Source organism: Geotrypetes seraphini, chromosome 6 (assembly GCF_902459505.1).
Source record: "Geotrypetes seraphini chromosome 6, aGeoSer1.1, whole genome shotgun sequence".
NCBI lineage: Eukaryota > Metazoa > Chordata > Amphibia > Gymnophiona > Dermophiidae > Geotrypetes > Geotrypetes seraphini.
In genome coordinates this window covers 15,452,373-15,473,840 of record NC_047089.1, presented here as the reverse complement: position 1 = coordinate 15,473,840, position 21,468 = coordinate 15,452,373, and the positions used below count along the sequence as shown (strand labels likewise).

The following is a 21,468-nucleotide window of genomic DNA, read 5'->3' as shown; positions in this document are numbered from 1 at the left end:
CCGACTGAAATACGGCTCTCGAGGACCGGAGTTCCCTACCCCTGGTCTAGCCTGTCTGGGCTGCCTAGGAGACAACTTTTCAAAATTATTGAGGTTCTAAACCAGGGGTAGACAATTCCGGTCCTCGAGAGACGGAGCCAGGTCAGGTTTTCAGGATATCCACAATAAATATGCACGAGATAGATCTGCATCTCAAGGAGGCAGTGCATGCAAATCCATCTCATACATATTCATTGTGGATATCCTGAAAATCTGATCTGGCTCTGGCTCTCGAGGTCCGGAATTGCCTTCCCCTGTTCTAAACCCAGTGGAAATGACCTCTCCCTGAAAACAGTCAAGGTGTTTGTTCAAGCACCCACATCACTGGCTCCTATGCTAGGCACGATACAAAGTAGAAAACACACCATAAAAATGAATCACACTTGACAAGACAAAACAATAAATATACTTTTTTTAAAAGTAGAAAACCTGTTGCCCTCTAATATCTAAATATTGTAAAATATTGTAAAATAATCTTTCATTATGGGGGAAGGGAGGGAATTTGTTTGATGATAATAATAGTTGGAATTTCTTGAATTGTATATTTATATAATTAATTTATTACATTGTTATATTTTAAATATTTAGGGGGGATGTGAAGGGGAGGGAAAGGGTGGGTGGGAAAGGTATAGGGGGTATATATGGTATTATGAATAGGTAATATAGAAAATATATTTTGGAGAAATGATAAAATTATTTATGTAATATTTGAGCTTTGAATAAATGTTTTAACATAAAATACCAAAGGCCTTCCTAGCTGAATCAAACTGCCATCCCGACACCAGCAGCATGTTTCCATAGAAACAGAGAAACACGATGGCAGATAAAGGCCAAATGGCCCATCTAGTCTGCCCATCCACAGTCACCATAAAACCTACACACAAAATGCCCCTTTGAACAAGCTGCGCTACAGGATTTTAGCACATGCCAGCGTGGTAAATGCTCCGATACTCACAGAACTTCTATGAGCATTTGAGCGCTTACCTCGCCAGCCCGCGCTAAAAACCTCTAGCTCAACTTGATAAGGGGGGGGGGGGAGGGGGAGGGAAGATACACTGAATTTTCCTGATTCTTCCAAGTACCTTTACTGCTAGCAGTGCCTGTGAAAATAGGGTACTGCAGTATTTCTCATGGAAATACTCGTAAATACTAGAATATGAAGATTCCCAGAAATACAATATGGTACACGAGTTGTAAGGCATACAACGTAACATATTTGTGTACATACGTAGATAAGGTGTTCACGATAGCGAATGAGCAAATTTCGTAAAATTCCAGCTTCATTCAGGTCTCCTAGACGGATCATGTCCTCCACCCCATGGATGGAGGTTGGGTGCATGGGTTTGATGTGGGTAGCGTTCTGGGGGGAAATCCAATGTTCCTGTTTAAAAAAAAAAAGAAACACTGTCATACTACAGTTATAGTTCACAGAATAAACGACCATTGCCGCAATCCTGTCTTCTTATTGCATGGCTAATAACTATGGGGCTCATTTACAAAGCACTTAGATGTCTCAAAATGGCCAGAAAACATTCAAAATACAGTAAAACCTTGGATTGCAAGTAACTTGGTTTGCAAGACAAGCAAAACATTTGATTCGAATTTTAACTTGATATACAAGCAAAGTCTTCTGATACGAGTACATACAGTATACACGCATCACATCATCACAACTGAGCCGATGGGTCTTTTCTCTCTGACGCTGTTTGAGTGTAGTGACTGTTCTAAACAAGCAAAGTCTTGCGATACGAGTACATACAGTATACACGCGTCACATCATCACAGCTGAGCCGATGGTTCTTCTCCCTCTGAAGTTCTGGGAGTGTAGTGACTGTCCTAAATGAGCGAGGTCTTGTAATACAAGTGCGTATAGTATTTTGTATTAAAGTTTTGGGGTTGTGGAGTTTCCATGATTTCTTTTAGGGAAATTTGCTTTGATAGACGAATGTTTTGGATTACAAGCATGTTTTCGGAACGAATTATGCTCGCAAACCAAGGTTTTACTGTATCACAAAATGTCCACCTGACAAAAATGTCCAAATTGCAATTTTGGAATGGCAGTTTGTCCAAATAGTAAAGGGGCGTGTTGTGGGCATATTTTGGACAGGACTGGGGAAGGCCCACAAGTAGGAAATCCGACAGTGATAATTGAATGTGAGCAATCGTCCAAGCCTAAAAAGAAGGACATTTTTATTTAGAGCGGTATCAGTCACATCCAGGCTACAAAAAAGTGCTCTGATTGAGCAGCTGACCAGTGGAGGGATTAAGGCATGACCCCCCCCCCTCATGAATCCCCTGGTGGTTGCTGTCCTCTCCCCGCTCCCCTGAGAGCGAAACCAGAAAGGAATAACCAGGCTCTGCGACAGCATCAGGTATTAAGGCCATTCTGAACAAAGCAGAAGGCAGGACCGAGCGTAGACTAGCATTTAGGGTTACCAGACAAGCGGATTTCCCTGGACATGTCCAGAGGTCCGGATGGCTTTTCGGGTTTTGAAAAGCTTCCAACAAATCACCGTCGGGCAAGAGGGCATCCGCTATGGAATGAGGCATTATGACATCACAATCTCAGCTCTGGAATCTTGCTCTTCTTTGAGATGCTGTAATGTTGCTACTCTTTGGGATTCTAGAATCTTGTTACTCTTTGGGATTCCGGAATCTTTGTATTCTTTGAGGTTCTGTATGGAATGTTGCTACTCCTTGGGTTTTGGCCAGGTACTAGTGACCTGGATTGGGCACCGTGAGAACAGGCTACTGGGCGTGATGGACCATTGGTCTGGCCCAGCAAGGTCATTCTTATGCTTTTATGTAAAGTTTGTGACAGGTACTTAGGACCTCTAAAGGAGAGGAAGAAATAGTAGATGGCCTGGATGGATAGACCAGATAGGCCATATGGGGGGGAGGGGGGTCAATATTCAGCAATCAGGTGGTGAGCGTTATTCCCAGACATTCAAAGCCGGGATCTGTGCGGCCTCCAGCAGAGTAAAAAAGCCCACTTCTTTCAGAATGCATTTAACTCATAACCCCCCTCACCCTAAGCACTCCGAGAAACTCCCTAAGCCCCTACTTGCCCTGTGGTCTGTTAATTTAGATTGTAAGCTCTACTGAGCGGGGACCGTCTCTTAAATATGTTGTTTTACAGCGCTGCGTATGCATATCAGCGCTATAGAAACATTAAATACAGAAGTAGTAGTAATAGTGATCCCCTCACTACCCTCTGTGAATATTAATTGCTTTGCTAGCTTGTCTTTTATAGTTGAAGAAGATTATATTATCATACATTGCCTTCATCGTCCACCACTTGGATCTGTCCGGAGTCACAAAGCTTAACCACTGCACCGACAGGAACGTCAAACTCCCGGCCAGTCTTGAGATCCAGCCAAACATAGTCCCCCTGGAATGTAACAAGGCAAATTAATACTTTTTATGGGGTAATTCTATAACATAACTAATAACCTTTATGTACCCATTATACATTTAGAATAATACCATTTACATGTGCTTAAATGCCAGTTTGCCTAAGTACTATTTTGCAAATACTCTGCTTAATTTACATAGTGTGTACTTGTAAAGGGGGAGTACATAGGGGCGGAGCTTGGGTGGAGCATGGGTGGGGCTCAAACTTATGCATGGATCAGGGACATCTAGGTGCATGCTTAGGGTTACCATATGTGGAGCCTCACATACCCGGACGCATGACCCCACCCCGTTCCGCGCCATCCCCGCCTTTTTTTTCCACCTCCAGCTCCGCAAGGTTCCGCCTCAAGCCCCGCCCCATTCTGCCACTCATTCCACCCCCTCAAAGCCTCACTTTCATCCCCGACAAGCTGCGTCTGCGTCTGGAGGGCCTCGAGCATGCGCGGATGTGGGCGACATCATCTGCGCATGCTCAGAGGCCCTCTAGATGCAGCTGGAGTTCGTCAGGGCTTTCCAAAATCCAGACAAGCTGCTGGGTTTTGGAAAGTCCATCCAGGAACCCAGACTGTCCTCTAAAAAGAGGACATGTCTGGGTTTTCCTGGACATCTGATAACCCTGTGCATGCATTTATTTCCAGCTCTATGGCTGGTGTTAAGTGCTTGCATCAATCTTTAAGGCACTTAACCCTGTTTTCTCTAATAATTACCTGGCCTATTAGAAATAATAGACCTTCATCTGGGGTGGGATATTAATGGAGGCACCCAGTGATGTAGTAAGGGAGGGGGGGCAGGAGGGACGGACAGCCCCGGGCGCCATCTTGATGGGGATGTCGGCACCTCTCCACCCCCCATGCCACACTTGTGCCCTCCCTTCTCTGCCCCCCCCCGTACCTCTTTAAAATCTTTGCCAGTGCGAGAAATCACTTCTGGGTCACGGAGCCAGGAAGTGACATCAGAGGGAAAGCCAATGCCGGCTGGTGAAGATTTAAAGAGGCATAAGGGTGGGAAGGGAGGGTGCGAGTGTGGCATGGGGGTCTCAAAAGGAGCAGGGGGGGGTGGAGAGGAAGGTGCAGGGGGGCACCACTGCCCTGGGCACTTCCTACAGTTGCTATATCACCGGAGGCACCGTATCTCTCCTCCCCCCTGCTCCCCCCACGGTAACCAATATTGTTCTTCCTCTACTCTCTACCCCTCCCCTCAAAGACTGGATCTCTCTTCTTGCCTCTTCTGGAGGGGGCTTTGAGCACTTGTCCATGCTCAAGGCCCTGCACTAACCCAGGGTCAGAATTGTGAGAGAACATAAGAATTGCCGCTGCTGGGTCAGACCAGTGGTCCATCGTGACCAGCAGTCCACTCACGTGGCGGCACCCAGGTCAAAGACCAGTGCTCTAAAATGAGTCCAGCCTCACCTGTGTATGTCCCAGTTTAGCAGGAACTTGTCCAGCTTAGTCTTGAAACCCTGGAGGGTTTTTTCCCCTATAACAGCCTCCGGAAGAGCATTCCAGTTTTCCACCACTCTCTGGGTGAAGAAGAACTTCCTTATGTTTGTACGGAATCTATCCCCTTTTAACTTTAGAGAGTGCCCTCTCGTTCTCCCTACCTTGGAGAGGGTGAACAACCTGTCCTTATCTACTAAGCCTATTCCCTTCATTATCTTGAATGTTTCGATCCTGTCCCCTCTCAGTTCCCTCTTTTCAAGGGAGAAGAGGCCCAGTTTCTCCAATCTCTCACTGTACGGCAACTCCTCCAGCCCCTTAACCATTTTAGTTGCTCTTCTCTGGACCCTTTCAAATAGTACCATGTCTTTCTTCATGTACGGCGACCAGTGCTGTACGCAGTACTCCAGGTGAGGGCGCAGCATGGCCTGGTACAGCGGCATGATGACCTTCTCCGATCTGTTCGTGATCAACTTTGCGAAAACATAGTGGACTGGGGCTATAAAGGCATCCCTTTATTTTGACATTCATGCTCTATCGAGTTGATTTTCTGATTAAAGATCACAGATACTGCCGAGTCAGACTGAATTATACAGATCAGCTTCTTTCAGCTCGTTTGAGGATTTAAGGACCCAGGGAACGGATTTTCATTCAGCAGAAATCCGAGTGTTCAAAATGGTGTTTAATAAATTAAACGAAACAAATATTAACCAGAATGTGTATAGCAGCGGCAAACACACATAACACAAAGGTCTCCTGTTAATAATGTAGAACAATGTTTCTCAACCCGGTCCTGGAGTAACCCCCTTGCCAGTCAGGTTTTCAGGACAGCCACAATGAATAGGCACAAATTTGATTTGCCTATACTGCCTCCATTATATGCAAATTTCTTTCATGCACATTCATTGTGGCTGTCCTGAAAACCTGACTGGCAAGGGGATTACTCCAGGACCGGGTTGAGAAACACTGATGTAGACCACAACAGTTCAGAAATGTTTTTGAAATGAAAGAGAACACATCAATTAAGATGCCCGTACTGTACCCAAGGGGCTGTATCTCACCGGTAAAAGCGTATGCGGTTTCAAGACTTGGTTGACATTCCGCAGCAATGCCCACTTGCCCTGGTCCTTCTGCAAGTCGTCCTCTACACCACGTCGCTTGTACATGACGCCGTTATCTACTTGCTGGGTTCTGAAAAATTGTGTTCGGCTACCAGGACTCTCAAGCAGGTCTTGGTCATATTTTCCAAGAAGGCATGAATCAAAAGACAAATCTCAGAAAAGAAGGTCCCAAGGTTTGTTTTTTTTAATGTTGCTGTATTGTTCTTTTGTCCATAAAAGAAAACCATTAGATTACCATAGGACTGGAGGTGATGAATGACTTTGTCCTTGTAGGTTGCGTAAGTAACACCTTCCACTGTTCACTTGAGTCACCAGAAGTCATTGGATTCCACATCGGTTGTCAAAATTCACACCATGAAAGAACAACTGTATTCTTTAAGTACCTGCTTCGTCTGAAGGCCTTCAGCAGTGTCTACAAAGCTATGGAGTCAACAAAAGCACAGCCATGTTCACTTCACTTCTTTTCAAAGTGTTCCACGGTTCCTCTCTTGAGTTCTATAAAGGCTTCTTTTCTGCTCTTCTTAGAAAACAGTAAAGTCTTTGACAGCTTGATCTCACCTTGTCTTCAGCAGCCCAGTCCTCTCAGGTACTTATTAATCTCCAGATGAAAGTCAGTCCTATGTAGCTCATGGCTTTTGATTAACCTAATGCCTTCACTACCAAGACAGCTGAGGCACACTGGGAATCGAAAACCAATGACTGTCCGCATTTTTTTTTTTTAAACAGAGATAGATAACCCAGTTTCATTTTAAATAATTGATCAATTCTTCACCTTTCTTGATTGGAACACATTCCAAGGAGTATTATTTATTCAGTTTTCAGGTTTACAGAAATCAATATAGTAGGTGTGTTGGCTGCATAGTAGGGTTAATTGAATGGACACATCTCAGCTTTTATTATTGTCAGGATTTTCAAATCATTGTGAACTGAAGACTTACATTTTTACAGATATCTTGAATTTGTCAGGTTCAACTTGGTTCTTTGGAACAGAGGGGGTGCTAACTCCTGAAAACTAGGCGGCAGCTAGAAGGATATTAGCGTGCATAGGGAGAGATATGGTCAGTAGGAAAAAGGAGGTTTTGATGCCCCTGTATAAGACTCTGGTGAGACCTCAGTTAGAACAATGTGTGCAATTCTGGAGGCTGCACCTTTAGAAACAAGATGGCGTTGCTCTAGAGGAAGGCTACTAAAATGGTGCGTGGTCTTCATCATAAGGTGTATGGGGGCAGACTTAAAGATCTCAATATATATATTTTGGGAGAAAGGTGGGAGGGGGGAAATATGATAGAGATATTTAAATATCTACGTGGCATAAATGCGTATGAGGCGAGCCTCTATTTGAAAGGAAGCTCTGGAATGAGAGGGCATAGGATGAAGTTAAGAGGTGAGAGGCTTTTTATAGAAAGGGTGATAGATGCGTAGACTAGTTTCCCGGTAGAGGTGCTGGAGACTGTATCTGAATTTCAGAAAACGTGGGACAGACACGTGGGATCTGTTAGGGAGAGGAGGAGTTGGTTGGATACTGTGGTTTGGCAGACTGGATGGGCCATTTAACCTTTATCTGCAATCAAGTTTCCAGCCTGGTATATTTAGTCCAAAAAATGGCATCGCCTTTTATGTAAGTAATGGTTAACAGAGATTCATACACACATACCTACATAAAATGTGATGCTGGTATAAATGCAGGTGGCTAGACTGCAAAAGAACATATGTAGATTATAAGATTCTATAATATATGTCTATGTGTGCTCCGCCCATGCACCAGACTCCGCCCATGTGAATACTGACCTGCAAATTACATGCTATTGCATCTTGGTGCATACTTGCAGAGTAAAGCACAGTCAGAAGATGATCATTTATGGAGGTATGTGTCCACTGAGCATATAAAACTAGGCGTCTCCTCATACTCCCTCGGAAATACCTACTGGGCTTGACTGTAACTTTGCCTTGAGCTAGAACTGCACTTCCATGCCATTCTTTGTGAATTTAATCCAGACAATTCTGCTACTCCATTGTTGAGGGCATTGCATTGGCTTCCGACTTATTGGAGGGTCCATTTTAAATGTACAAATGTGATTTTTAAGAGTCTATATGGGATTTGCTCCCCATTGTTTCCTCTTTCTTTCAATTCTTATCGTTTTCAGTCTACAAGGAATATCCATAAATTTAAATGAATGTTCCCTGCCATTAAAGGGATTCAAACTTTAGGTAGACTTTCACATTCTCTGCTATTCTCTATGGTTAAAACTTGGAATGATCTTCCTTCAGTTATTAGAATTCTTTCATCGTTGATGTGCTTTAGAAAAATGTTGAAAACATACCTATTTACAAAATTTCTCACGGATAATTGTTAAAAATCCCTTGATGACAATTTTTTGCTGACTTTTATTGATTCTCCCTTTTTTATTATTCTTCATCTATGGTCTTAAGGTTATGTTGTTAACCGGTTCGAGTCCCTCTGGGAATGACCCGGTATATAAGACTAAAGATTAGAAAAGACTTTACCCTAGATTTACACGTTCTTAAATTCCATCTGGCATTCAGGCCCTGGTATACAAATCCTAAGGGCGGCCGGGGATCAGAATCCAGCTACTGCCAGTGAGGCATTGTTGGCGGGCTGACCAAGGTCCCAGTGGTTTCATGTGTCATAAAGAGCTGTGGTTAAATTACTGGCTCATCTTTATGCAGTGACTGTGGGTTTGAATATTGTCCAGCACTGAGTTTGGTCCATTATTCACTTACCATTATACTGCCTTTCGAGACTACTTCTAACCACAATGATTTTTATTGATTTTTTAGCAAGAGAAAAAGTACACCTTATGAGCATAATAAACTTACTGATGATGTGCAAACACTATCATTTGAATGTCTTTGAAGGAGAAAGAAAGCTTCATAGTTTATTAAAATTTTGATTAAACGCTACACGTAGAATTCAAAGCGTTGCACATGAAAATACAGAGGAAATACTTGAGATCAATAAAAAACTTGAGACAATCAACGACTGGCTTAATTCCAACATGCCAGCTCTAAATATACAAAAAACAAAAGCTTTATTTTTCCCATAGAAAAAGGGAATAAGCTTGAGTAATAACAATAATAATAACTTTATTCTTGTATACCGCCATTAGGCATTTCACATCAATTAAACAAAGATCAGAGATTACAACAGTATTCCTTTCACTCTTGATAACATTCATCTGGATTTAGTAACATCTTTAAAAAATACTTAGTGTCATTATTGACGATAAATTCTCCTATTATGAACACGTAAGTAATACCGTTAAATTTTGCTTCTATAGGTTACGCATGATTCGCTCGATTCCTAAGTTTCTCAAGCCAAAATCATTAAACATTTTAATCCATTCCCTAATCATCGCTAAACTTGATTATTGCAATTCATTAATAAACATCACACAAAAGGAAAAGAAGCGCCTTCAAATAATACAAAACACAGCCATCAAACTCATTACTCCTCGATCATGTTACTCCTTTTCTGATCAACTCACACTGGCTTCCAATCAATCACCGTATCACCTTTAAAACATTACTCCTAGTATTTAAAACCCTTTCCACCAATGAACCACAATTTATTAATAGAATACTTATCTAATATAATAAAAGGCATGCACACTCCCATCTGCATGCTGTCCGTTTTCCGTGAGATGTAGGGCATTGCAGGTAGGAGTGCGCATGCGCGCGAAGCTAGCTCTCTCTCTCTCTCTCCCCCCCTCCCCTCCCAGGCGGATGTCGGCTGCGGCGGCTGTCGGCGGCCCGAGGCGGATGTCGGCCGCGGCGGCTGCTGGCCGCCCGAAGCTCTCTCTCTCTCTCCCTGCTCTCCACCTCGCGCAAACCTAAATCCAGAGAAAACGGCACTACCGGTAGAAGTTTATTTTTAAGATTAAAGGTGCTGCGGCGGCTTCTCTCACTAGCCGCACCTGCGTCGGAGAAGGCTTCCGATGCAGGCAGCGATCTTGAGAGGAACCGCGGCGGCAACTTTAAACTTAAAAATAAACTTCTTCCGGTACTGCCGTTTTTCCTGCTGTGCCCTCTCGATCTCCTTAACCACATGAATGTGCGATGGTAGGCCAGACCATGGGAAGCAAAGGGGGGGGGTTGGGATTTATGCTGCTGCACAGGGATCTGTAGGGGAAGGTAAATACCGCTGCTGCTGCTGCTCAGAGAAGTGGGAAATACTGCTGCTGTTGCTGCACAGGGAAGTGAGGTTGGGGGAGGGAAATGCTGCTGCACAGGGAAATGAAGGGGGAGGGAATGTTACATATGGAGCAGGGAGAGAGACAGATAGAAATAAAGACAGACAGACAGCGGGAGGGAGGAAGATAGAAAGAAAGAAAGGAAGAAAGACACATGGGCAGGAAGAGGGACAGAAAGACAGACAGAGAAAGGGGGTCAGGGAGAGAGAAATACAGCAGGAGGTAGAGAGAGAGAAAGAAAGAAAGAAAGAAAGACAGACATCTATTCTAGCACCCGTTATGTTAACAGGCTTAAAGACTAGTTCCTTATAATACACCACGTTCTCTTCAGACTACTAACCAAAAGCTCATAGTAGTCCCCTCCTTGAAAGTTATCGGAACTCGACGATATAATATGTTTTCGGTGATGGCCCTGCAACTTTGGAACACTTTGCCTCAATATATAAGAGAGGAAAATAATCTTAGCCGTTTTAAAAATAACTTAAAAAGTTTTCTTTTTAAAGATGCTTTTAATCTTTAAATTATACTTAAATCTTAAAGTAGTTACCCTCCAGGTTTATACTACTCCCTCCCTAATGTTTTTTCCATCTATGGTTCTTTTTTCTACTTTAAAACACTGAATTGTAACTTTATTCCTCCATCCCTTGTGTATCGATTAGTTTGTAAGTCTGTCGGTCAACCCATCATTTTTAAATTTTAAATAGTACAGTGGTGCCTCGCATAACGGACGCCTCGCACAGCGAACGCTGCGCACAACGAACTTTATGTCGTGATTCGTACAACGGACTTCGTTTCACACAACGAAGTCGCCCGAGCTGCATCCTTCCGGGGTTCCTTCTCCTTACCTGCCCTGTCGCAGCACACAGCCGAACGGAAATCTTCCCGATGTCAGCGCTGACGTCGGAGGGAGGGCTTAAGCAAAGCCCTCCCTTCCTCCGACGTCAGCGCTGACATCAGGAAGACTTCATCTCTCGAGGAACCTACAGTTAGAGCGAAACGGAGACGCTCCGTTGAGCGTTTAATCATCAGTTGCCCTGGGCCCCGGATAAAAGCTAAGTACTAATAGCCAAATACTTTTTTGCTTTATAAGAATTGAGAAGTGTCTACGAGTAGGAAGAAGGCAATGGCAAACGAAAGAGGGGGGAGGGGGCGGTCCGCCTCGAAGAATGTGCACAGCTGGTCAGGTCCCCCGATCGACCGACAACAGGCCCGGCCGACAAACCTCCCTGCCCTGTAGCCGCGAATCTAAATTACCTCTTACAGCAGCTTCAATAATCCAGCTGCTGTAAGAAGGTAATTTAGATTCGCGGCTACAGGACAGGGAGATTTGTCCGACCGGGCCTGTTCTGTTGTCGGTCGGGTGCAAAAGCGCCACAAAGGTGGAGGCAGGGAGGGAGGAAAGGTGGAGTGGAGAAGAAAAGACGCTTAAGGGGGGAGAAGGCCCCTGAAAGCACATGTTGGAGCAGGGGATGAGAGGGAGGGAGAGAAGGGGAAATATTGGACAAGGGCAGAAGGGATGCTAAATCATAGGGTGACAGGCAGAGAGAACAACAGGAAAAAGAGTGGAAGCAATCTTGAACCCTGAGGGTGAGGGCAGAGAGAGGTGGTGAGATGATTGATCATGGGGAGAGGGACAAAAGGGAATAGAGATGGGATAGGAAGATAGTGGAAGTAAAAGGACAGGGAGATGTATGTTTTTAGATGTATCTAAATAAAAATAATAACAAAAAATTTATCTTTTTTATGTCATCTTAGCATATTTTATGCTGCAGAACGAATTATTTTTTTTTACATGTATTCCTATGGGAAAACGCGTTTCACATAACGAACGTTTCACATAACAAACTTGCTCCTGGAACCAATTAAGTTCGTTGTGTGAGGCACCACTGTATGTCTAAATGTATGTTTACCTTTTTTATTGTAAGTCGCTTAGCAAATGTGAATAAGCGATTCATCAAATCAAAATAAAACTTGAAATAAATAGGGGAATTAATATTAAACAAACATGACTTAGTACAGAACTACTAACATACTGAGATGGGATGTGAAACAAGAGGAAAGGGAGGAGAACTCCATTAATATATATATATATATATATATATATATATATATATATATATATATATATATATATATATATATATAATTTTTTTTATTTTTTAAAGAGAACAAAAAAGGAATTAACATCAAGGAGGGGAGGGGGTAAGTTAAAAATAATAAAATATCCAAATGGCAAATTAATCATAAGCATTTAAAAAAAAAAATTTATTCTTTATTCATTTTCAAACTTACAAGAAGTGTGACAATATGTCCAAACAAATTAACAATAAATATATCACTTAATAATCATCAATGGTACAAATGATATGCTCTTATCTCCCACCCTTCCTAGCCTTTCCTATCATATAATCAATACCTTATACAATAAGTAACAATAAAATTACCCCCTCCCCCTCTCACAATTGAACTTGTAAATTTAAGGGAAAAAAGTCATCTAATCAGTACAATACTTTGAAAATGGCTCCCACACATCTTGAAATTTCCTGAAACAACCCTGCTGTATTGCAATAAATCTCTCCATTTTATAAACATGACATAAGGAATTCCACCAGAAATTATAATTTAATCTACTCCAATTTTTCCAATTACATGTAATTTGTTGAATAGCAACCCCAGTCATTATAAGTAATAATTTGTTATTATTTGTAGAAATCTGACTTTTTGCTCTCATTGCCATACCAAATAGCACAGTATCATATGATAATGCTCTGGGTTGTCTAATAAACAATTAATTTGGTCCCAAATTTATTTCCAGAAATTCATAATAAATGGACAATAGAATAATAAATGATCTAAAGTTCCTGCTTCAAGATGACAGTGCCAACATTTATTAGACTTAGAGCTATCCAATTTTTGTAACCAAACAGGGGTCCATAATGCTCTACATAATAGAAAAAACCAGGTCTGTCTCATAGATGACGACACCGTACATCTCATCCTCCAAGTCCAAATTTGTGGCCATTGAGACTCAGTAATTTGATGCTTAAGCTCAATGCTCCAAATGTCTCTCAGACCAGTGTTTGGTTTCTTTTTAATAAATCCAGTCAGCAATTTATACCGCTGGGCGGCCTGGTGACCCAAGAAGTCCGCCTGAAAGCATAAGAACTCCATACTATATTGATTATTAAGGTTTTTCCAGTCAGGGAACCCCGCCTGAATGGCCTGCTTCAGTTGCAACCATCTAAAACTTTCTGATTTATTAAGGCCATATTTATGTTGCAACTGTGAAAATTCAAGCATTTTACCATTAGAGATAACATCATCTATTAAACGTATTCCAATGCTTCCAGTCGAGCCTTTCTCCGCCAATTTGAATCTTGGAGTTCAGCCATATAGATTGATTTGTAGATTTGTGAATTGGAATAGTTGTTAAATTACTTACATAACGCAATGTTTTCCATGTATCAGCTAATATTCTGTTATCTTTACTGTAACTAGGCATTTTGATACTGAGCACATGGCAAAGGCGTAATGGAGTTGCCATTCTAGCCACAACCAATCTGGGAGTTTTTCCATGAGCTCTGGGAGAACCCAATACATACCCTGGCACAAAATATAGGCTTGATGATACCTATAAAAATTGGGAAAATTTACCCCTCCCTCTGAAATTGGCCTTTGGAAAGATACCAAGGCCACTCTAGGAGTTTTACCCAGCCAAATAAATTTTATAAGAATGCTATTTAATTTTTTATAAAAGGACCCTTGAAAATAAACCAGCAACATACCCATCTGATAACAATAATCATAAGCATCTTTAGAAAGAAAGAAAGAAAGAGAGAGTGAGAAAAAGAAAGAAAGAAAGAAAAGAAATTATTTTTATTGGACTAACTTATTACATCTTTGTTTGTTATGTTTTAAAAGTGGACTAACGTGGCTACCTTACCAGTATTCAGTCGCCGATGCCAGCATTTTTTTCCAACGTTAGCTGTAGTGGCCAAAAAGTACCTAGATTCAACTAGTCCAGATAGTGCGCAGTGTTGAATATCCGGTTAAGGTGATCAGTAGTAGAACTTATCCAGACAGTACCAGGGTAGATCCAGATGGTGGCAGTATTCAGTCTGCTATCCAGATAACTTAGGACAGCCGCTCCCCAGATGAGCTCTGGGACTCCTCTAGCTCTGCCTCGACACTATCCAGATGTGTTCCAGGACTGTCCTCATACCTCCTAATTCTATAAACCTGTGTGCACAGTTTTACATGACAAATTGAAAAGATTAAAGGAGTACGTTATAAACGACAGCCCAACTCCTCTTTTGCTTATGCTGCCGTTACAATCTGGAATAATCTTCCTGTTCACATTAGGGCTGATATTAATTACTTAAGGTTTCATAAAAATTTGAAAACTTTTTATAGGATTTGTTGTAATATTCATGGTACGATGATATTGTAATGATTGATTGCTTTTTTATTCTCCGGTAGATTTTACGGCTTCTTTGGATGCAAATCGCTTTGAACCTTTTTGGTATAGTGTGATTAATATTACGTTGTGTATTAGATCAGCTTTCTCAACAAGTCTGCCCAGTTGCCCCCATTTATACCACTCTAGCTAAAGATATCTTCCAGTTGTCAACTGTACAAGTAAGCCAGCTCGATGAGTTTCATAAGAACATAAGAATAGCCTTACTGGGTCAGACAAATGGTCCATCAAGCCCAGTAGCCCGTTCTCACGGTGGCCAATCCAGCTCACTAGTACCTGGCCAAGATGCAAAGAGAAGCAACATTCCAGCATCTCAAAGACTAGCAAGATTCCAGAACATCAATGAGAGCAACATTCCAGAGCTGAGATTGTGATGTCATAATGCCTCATTCCATAGTGCCTCAGAGCCAACCTCAGCAGTGATGTCACAATGGCTTGATTGTCCTATACTTGGCTCACGTAAGAACATAAGAACAGCCATACTGGGTCATACCAATGGTCCATCAAGCCCAGTAGCTCATTCTAACGGTGTCCAATCCAGGTCACTAGTACCTGGCCCAAACCCAAAGAGTAGCAGCATTCCAGCATCTCAAAGAATAGCAAGATTCCGGAACCCCAATGAGAACAACATTCCAGAGCTGAGATTGTGATGTCATAATGCCTCCAGAGCCAACCTCAGCAGTGATGTCACAATGGCTTGATTGTCCTATACTTGGCTCACGTAAGAACAGCCATACTGGGTCATACCAATGGTCCATCAAGCCCAGTAGCTCATTCTCATGGTATCCAATCCAGGTCACTAGTACCTGGCCCAAACCCAAAGAGTAGCAGCATTCCAGCATCTCAAAGAATAGCAAGATTCCGGAACCCCAATGAGAACAACATTCCAGAGCTGAGATTGTGATGTCATAATGCCTCATTCCACAGTGCCTCAGAGCCAACCTTAGCAGTGATGTTACAATGGCTTAATTGTCCTATACTTGGCACACGTAAGAATATAAGAACAGCCATACTGGGTCAGACCAATGGTCCATTATGCTCAGTAGCCCGTTTTCACAGCCAATCCAGGTCACTAGTACCTGGCCAAAACCCAAAGAGTAGCAACATTCTATGCTACCGATCCAGGGCAATCAGAGGCTTCCCCCATGTTTTAATAACAGATTTTTCCTCCAGGAATTTGTCCAAACCTTTCTTAAAACCAGCTACACTATCTTTTTTTACCATAACCTCTGGCTACTGTTAGTTATTTCTAATGATGCACACCCAATCCGTTGGCTAATCATTTTTGTATAGTTCACAGTAAACTTTATAGATTGAATTGCAGCTTGTGAAATTGAAAAATGCAGGGAGTTGTCCTTTTAAACACAGTTTGGAAAAAAAAGTGGAAGTTATAAGGTGAACTTCCCAAGCTTTATAGTCATGTTATATAAATTCTTCAAATTCCATTTATGCCATTTGAATTTTTTGAACAAAAGTCTTGCTTAGCCCTCTTTTCTTATGATATGGGCCTTTCTGATGTCAGTCTGGCAAAATGAGAAAAAGAATCACAGTCTCCCCATCCTCAAAAAAAGACATTGGGATATGTAACGCCCCCTTCAAGGTGGCTCTGGGTCTGGGGCCCGACCTGGCTGGAGTCCCCCGAAGGCAGTTTCCGTCGGTCCCTCTCTCGGTTAGCGCTCAGTGCCTCCACCTAGAGAAAAGACGTGTTAGCGGGTGGGTTCACCCTTTTTCCCCCCAGGAAAAAGCCAAACTTCTGTGAATAAATCTAACCGATTTATTTGGACTATGTACATAGACCTTATCAATAAAAAATTGTCAGGAATAACTTTTTAAAATTCCAATATTTCCACACATAAACCAGCACTTGTGCAGTTAATTCAACAGAGTTTTTATACTATTCAGATATTCAAAACCTCTGTTTATAGTCCCTTTAACTCTCAGTTCAAATCCAGCATTGCCAATGGCTGCCAGCACTGTGATTTTAGGCTCCTCCCAAACTTATTAGCTTAGTAACTAGCTGGGCATGTGTGTGTATCTAGCTCCTTCCTATCCTTTCCAATCCACCCTCGCCCAGTCCCCAGGTTCTCACCCAATCCATAGAACCTCTTAAGGATAGATGAGTGCTGTCCTTCCTGGCTGGTGGGCTTGTCCCTGTGGCAGCCTCCTGATGGTTATCCTTTAGCTCCGAGGGCCCCAGACCTACCATGAGTGCTCCACCTCTGCTGCTAGTTTCCAGGGAGCCTTCTCTCTTGTTGTACCGCTGGTACCAATCGCACCCCAGTGGTCTGGTACCTATGTTGGGCTACTAGTTACGATCCACACTCTGGTAGCCTTCCCCTCCTTCAAGAGAAGCCTCTGGGGTAGCTCCCTGCTGAGGTCCCGGTTACCAGCCCTCAACAGGGCTCGAGAACCACCAGTAACAGGGCTCCCTCTAGAGGGCTTTCCTCTGCTCTTCTCGGCCCTCAGATAGAACATAAGAATTGCCGCTGCTGGATCAGATCAGCGGTCCATCGTGCTCAGCATCCGCTCACACGGCGGCCCCTAGGTCAAAGACCAGTGCCCTAACTGAGACTAGCCCTACCTGCGTACGTTCCGGTTTAGCAGGAACTTGTCTAACTTTGTCTTGAATCCCTGGAGGGTGTTTCCCCTATTACAGCCTCCGGAAGAGCGTTCCAGCTTTCCACCACTCTCTGGGTGAAGAAGAACTTCCTTACGTTTGTACGGAATCTATCCCCTTTTAAGTTTAGAGAGTGTCCTCTCGTTCTCTCTACCTTGGAGAGGGTGAACAACCTGTCTTTATCTACTAAGTCTATTCCCTTCATTATCTTCAATGTTTCGATTATGTCCCCTCTCAGTCTCCTCTTTTCAAGGGAGAAGAGGGCCAGTTTCTCTAATCTCTCACTGTATGGCAACTCCTCCAGCCCCTTAACCATCTTAGTCACTCTTCTCTGGATCCTTTCGAGTAGTACTTTGTCCTTCTTCATGTACGGCGACCAGTGCTGGACGCAGTATTCCAGGTGGGGAAGTACCATGGCCCGGAATAGTGGCATAATAACCTTCTACGATCTGTTCATGATCCCCTTCTTAATCATTCCTAGCATTCCGTTTGCCCTTTTCGCCACCGCCGCGCATTGCACGGACGGCTTCTTTGACTTGTTGACCAGTACTTCCAAGTCTCTTTCCTGGGGGGTCTCTCCGAGTACTGCACTGGACATCCTGTATGCGTGTATAAGATTTTTGTTACCGACATGCATCACCTTACACTTTTCCACGTTAAACCTCATTTGCCATGTCGTGGCCCATTTCTCAAGCGTGCTTATGTCACGTTGCAGATCTTCGCAATCCCCCTGTGTCTTCTCTACTCTGAATAACTTCGTATCATCTGCAAATTTAATCATCTTGCTCATCGTACCAATTTCCAGGTTGTTTATAAATATGTCGAAGAGCACGGGTCCAAGCACCGAACCCTGCGGCACTCCACTCGTGACACTTTTCCAGTCCGAGTATTGTCCATTTACCCCCACTCTCTGTTTTCTACCTGCCAACCAGTTTTTAATCCACGTATTTCACCCTCGATTCCATGGCTCACAATTTTCCGAAGTAGTCGTTCATGCGGGACCTTGTTGAACGCCTTCTGAAAATCCAGATATACAATGTCGACCGGGTCACCCTTCTCTATCTGCCTGTTTACTCCCTCGAAGAAGTGCAGCAAGTTCGTCAAGCAGGATCTCCCCTTGCTGAAGCCGTGCTGGCTGGTCCTCATCAGATTGTGTCCATCTAGGTGATCAATGATGTGGTCCTTTATCAGCACCTCTACCATCTTTCCCGGTACTGAGGTCAGACTCATCGGTCTGTAGTTTCCTGGAACTCCCCTCGAACCTTTCTTGAAGATTGACGTAACATTTGCCACTTTCCAGTCTTCAGGGCATTTTTTGCACAAGGGAGATATTTTATTTCAGGGCTGCAGGGCTGGGATTTCAGGACTGCAGACAGCAGGACAGTTGGAAAGGACATGAGCGACAGGTCCTCAGCAGTCGCTTCAAGTTTCAAGTTTATTAATTGGCTTGTTCAATCGCTTAATCGGATTTCTAAGCGATGTACAATAAAATATACATCCATAAGGAAACAAAAACATTACATACACTTAATTAATTATAATATAAACAAAAGGTAAGAGGGGATGAAATACATTTTTTATAGTAAAGAAAGAACATACAGGGAAAATACAAAAGGAGTTTGTAAAAAACAAACAAAAAAAAAAAAAGGCAGAATAATTCACTAAAATAACACTTTCTAATAAAATTTAATTAATTTGCAAATGCATCTTTAAACAGAAAGGTTTTTAATTCGCTTTTAAATTTCCCAAACACCTTCTCCTCCCGTAAAAACATGGGAAGCGCATTCCAGATCTGGGGAGCTGTACATGAGAAGATAAATTGTCTTCTTGTACTAATAATTTTTAACGAAGGAATTGATAAAAGGTTCCGTTCACTAGATCTTAAGGTTCTTTTAACTGAGTATGGGATAAGTAACCTAAATAAAAATGCTGGAGTCTTATTTTCTAATGTTTTAAAAATAATTGTACATAATTTATGCGTAATTCTATGAATGACTGGAAGCCAATGAGCCTTTTTAAGGAGTGGTGTCACATGATCAAATTTTTTAGATTTTGTTATTAATTTAATAGAAGCATTTTGAATAATTTGTAATCGTTTAATTTCTTGTAAAGCAATTCCTGTAAATAATGAATTGCAATAATCGATTTTAGACATCACCAGAGAGTGAATAAGAATATTAAGTGCTTCTTTTTGGATTGGCCAGCCCAATTGGTGTTCCTTTTTCTATTTAGTGAATCACCGCTTTCCTACTTTGCACGCCATTTCCCCTCATTTGCATGGGCGGATTAGATCAGGTCGGAGATTGATCGGCCAGGAGGTTAGTTAATTGGGTCGGGTTGCAAACTGGTCTAGCCCTAAGTGAAAGATTCAATTTTGCAACTATCTAGACTAGAGCCTATTGGAAAAGATAAGTTTTCAGGGATTTCCGAAACAGATGGAGAGAGAAGTGATCTAATCTCGTAAGGAAGTAGATAGTCACAAAAATGTAAACAAAAGACCGAAAGATATATCCCATAGATTTAACACCCTTAACAGAAGGAAAAGAGATGAGAGAAGAGACATAATTGAGACATTTTAATATCTCTGTGGCATAAATAGACAGACGGCGGGTCTCTTTCAACTGAGAGGAAATTCGGGAACAAAAGGGCATAAGATGAAGAGGGATAGACTCAAAAATAATAGTTCTTCATGGAAAGGGTGGTGGATATGTGAAATGACCTCCCGGTGGAGGTGGTGCAGACGAGGACTGTTTTTGAAGTCAAGAAGGATTTCTTTTTGCGTTATTCCATGACAGAGTGAGTTTCAATAGTCTAGGTGTGAGATGATCAGTGAATGAATTAAGATTCTAGGACTGAGGTTATAGAGCGGATTAAACGAAGTTTGTAGAAACAGGTTTTGGTCAGTGAGCTAATTTGGTCATGGGAGTTGAGATGTTTCTCAAAAATGATTCCTAAGAGTTTGAGTTTGGCCTCAATTTGAAGGGGAGCAGAGTCGATAGTTATGTGTCCGGTTAGAGAGTCATTGTTTTTGAGTGGGAATAAAATCCCTCAAGATTTTGCAATGTTCAGTGAAAGTCTATTAGTTCGAAGACATAAGCTAATTTTGTCTAGTTTAAGATTGATTTCTTGGATGTCGTTGATGTTAGTTGAATATCATCGGCGTAGGCAAAAGGTAAGTTTCACACTTTACCCCACTGCTATTTAAACGTCATATATGAAAGATTTGCATAAAATTTCACTTAATTTATTAAGAGGAGGTTTTTAGCCTAGGATGGATTTCAGCGGCGACCTGTTTATCTCTTTTTATAGTGACAATTCAGTTGCCTGTTCACGGGCTTCCGAGGATTTTTCCTCCATTTTAAAAATTTTGGGATTTTCAAAGGTGAGCCACAGCCGGATTGGGTGATTGTTCAGTGTGTGTGTGTGGATTTTCCCCTCGTTTCTTCATCCGTAGCACTACTTAAAGGATTTTAGAAAGAAGTCTGGATGTATCTCAGGTTCAGCCACTCTAGTTACAGAAAACAGACCCCATAAATTCTTAATCTAGCAGAGACCTGTCACAATGTCTAATAAGCAAATAATTTCTGTGTCTCAGACCCAGCTCCCGAGCACACCACGTACATTTTTCTGGGCTGACACTTCATTCTTATACAGCTACTGTATTGGTTTAATTGTCCTATAAATTTAACGGAAAGCATCTGGATGTTTAGTGCTATTAGACACTGTTAAAATGTCAGATACCCAAAGCACACGACGTGATGGATGCTTTGACCTGGTGACCGACGGTGCCTTTCAATCTATATGCTAATGTGCTCTTGGGATGGTCCACGTCTCAATGTTGCATTATCATTCTGGATACCCTTTAATACATATATCACCCTGGAACAAGATATCAATTATTTAAGCTTTTATGAAAGAGAAAACCTATTTCACAGGAACCCGCAGTTGCCCCATGGAAAGACATTCAGCAGACGAAGATCCTATGCGTGATCTTCCTTTAAGGAGGTATATATTATTCAATGCATGAAACGTGGAGAGATCTGCTACAGCGGTGAGACCAGAACTGAAAGAAAAAAATATAAACTTACATAGATACGAAATTACACATCAAATGAAAGGTTGGTTCAAAACCAGGATTAATTTATGTTCAGAA

General features: G+C 42.2%; 1 protein-coding gene across 4 annotated transcripts in view; it reads right to left on the bottom strand.

Moving 5' to 3' along the window:
• MYO7A (myosin VIIA) overlaps nucleotides 1-21,468 on the bottom strand; it is a 274,560-nt gene that overhangs the window by 211,869 nt on the left and 41,223 nt on the right. For 2 of the 4 annotated variants that reach the window (XM_033948255.1, XM_033948254.1), the window contains exons 3-4: nucleotides 3,317-3,430; nucleotides 1,268-1,420 (exon numbers count right to left, since the gene is read on the bottom strand). In XM_033948255.1, the coding sequence (XP_033804146.1) occupies nucleotides 1,268-1,420; nucleotides 3,317-3,430 (267 nt within the window). Of the gene's footprint in view, nucleotides 1-1,267; nucleotides 1,421-3,316; nucleotides 3,431-3,525; nucleotides 3,642-5,950; nucleotides 6,518-21,468 lie in introns of those variants that run through there. The other 2 variants (XM_033948252.1, XM_033948256.1) reach the window with 2 other exon arrangements.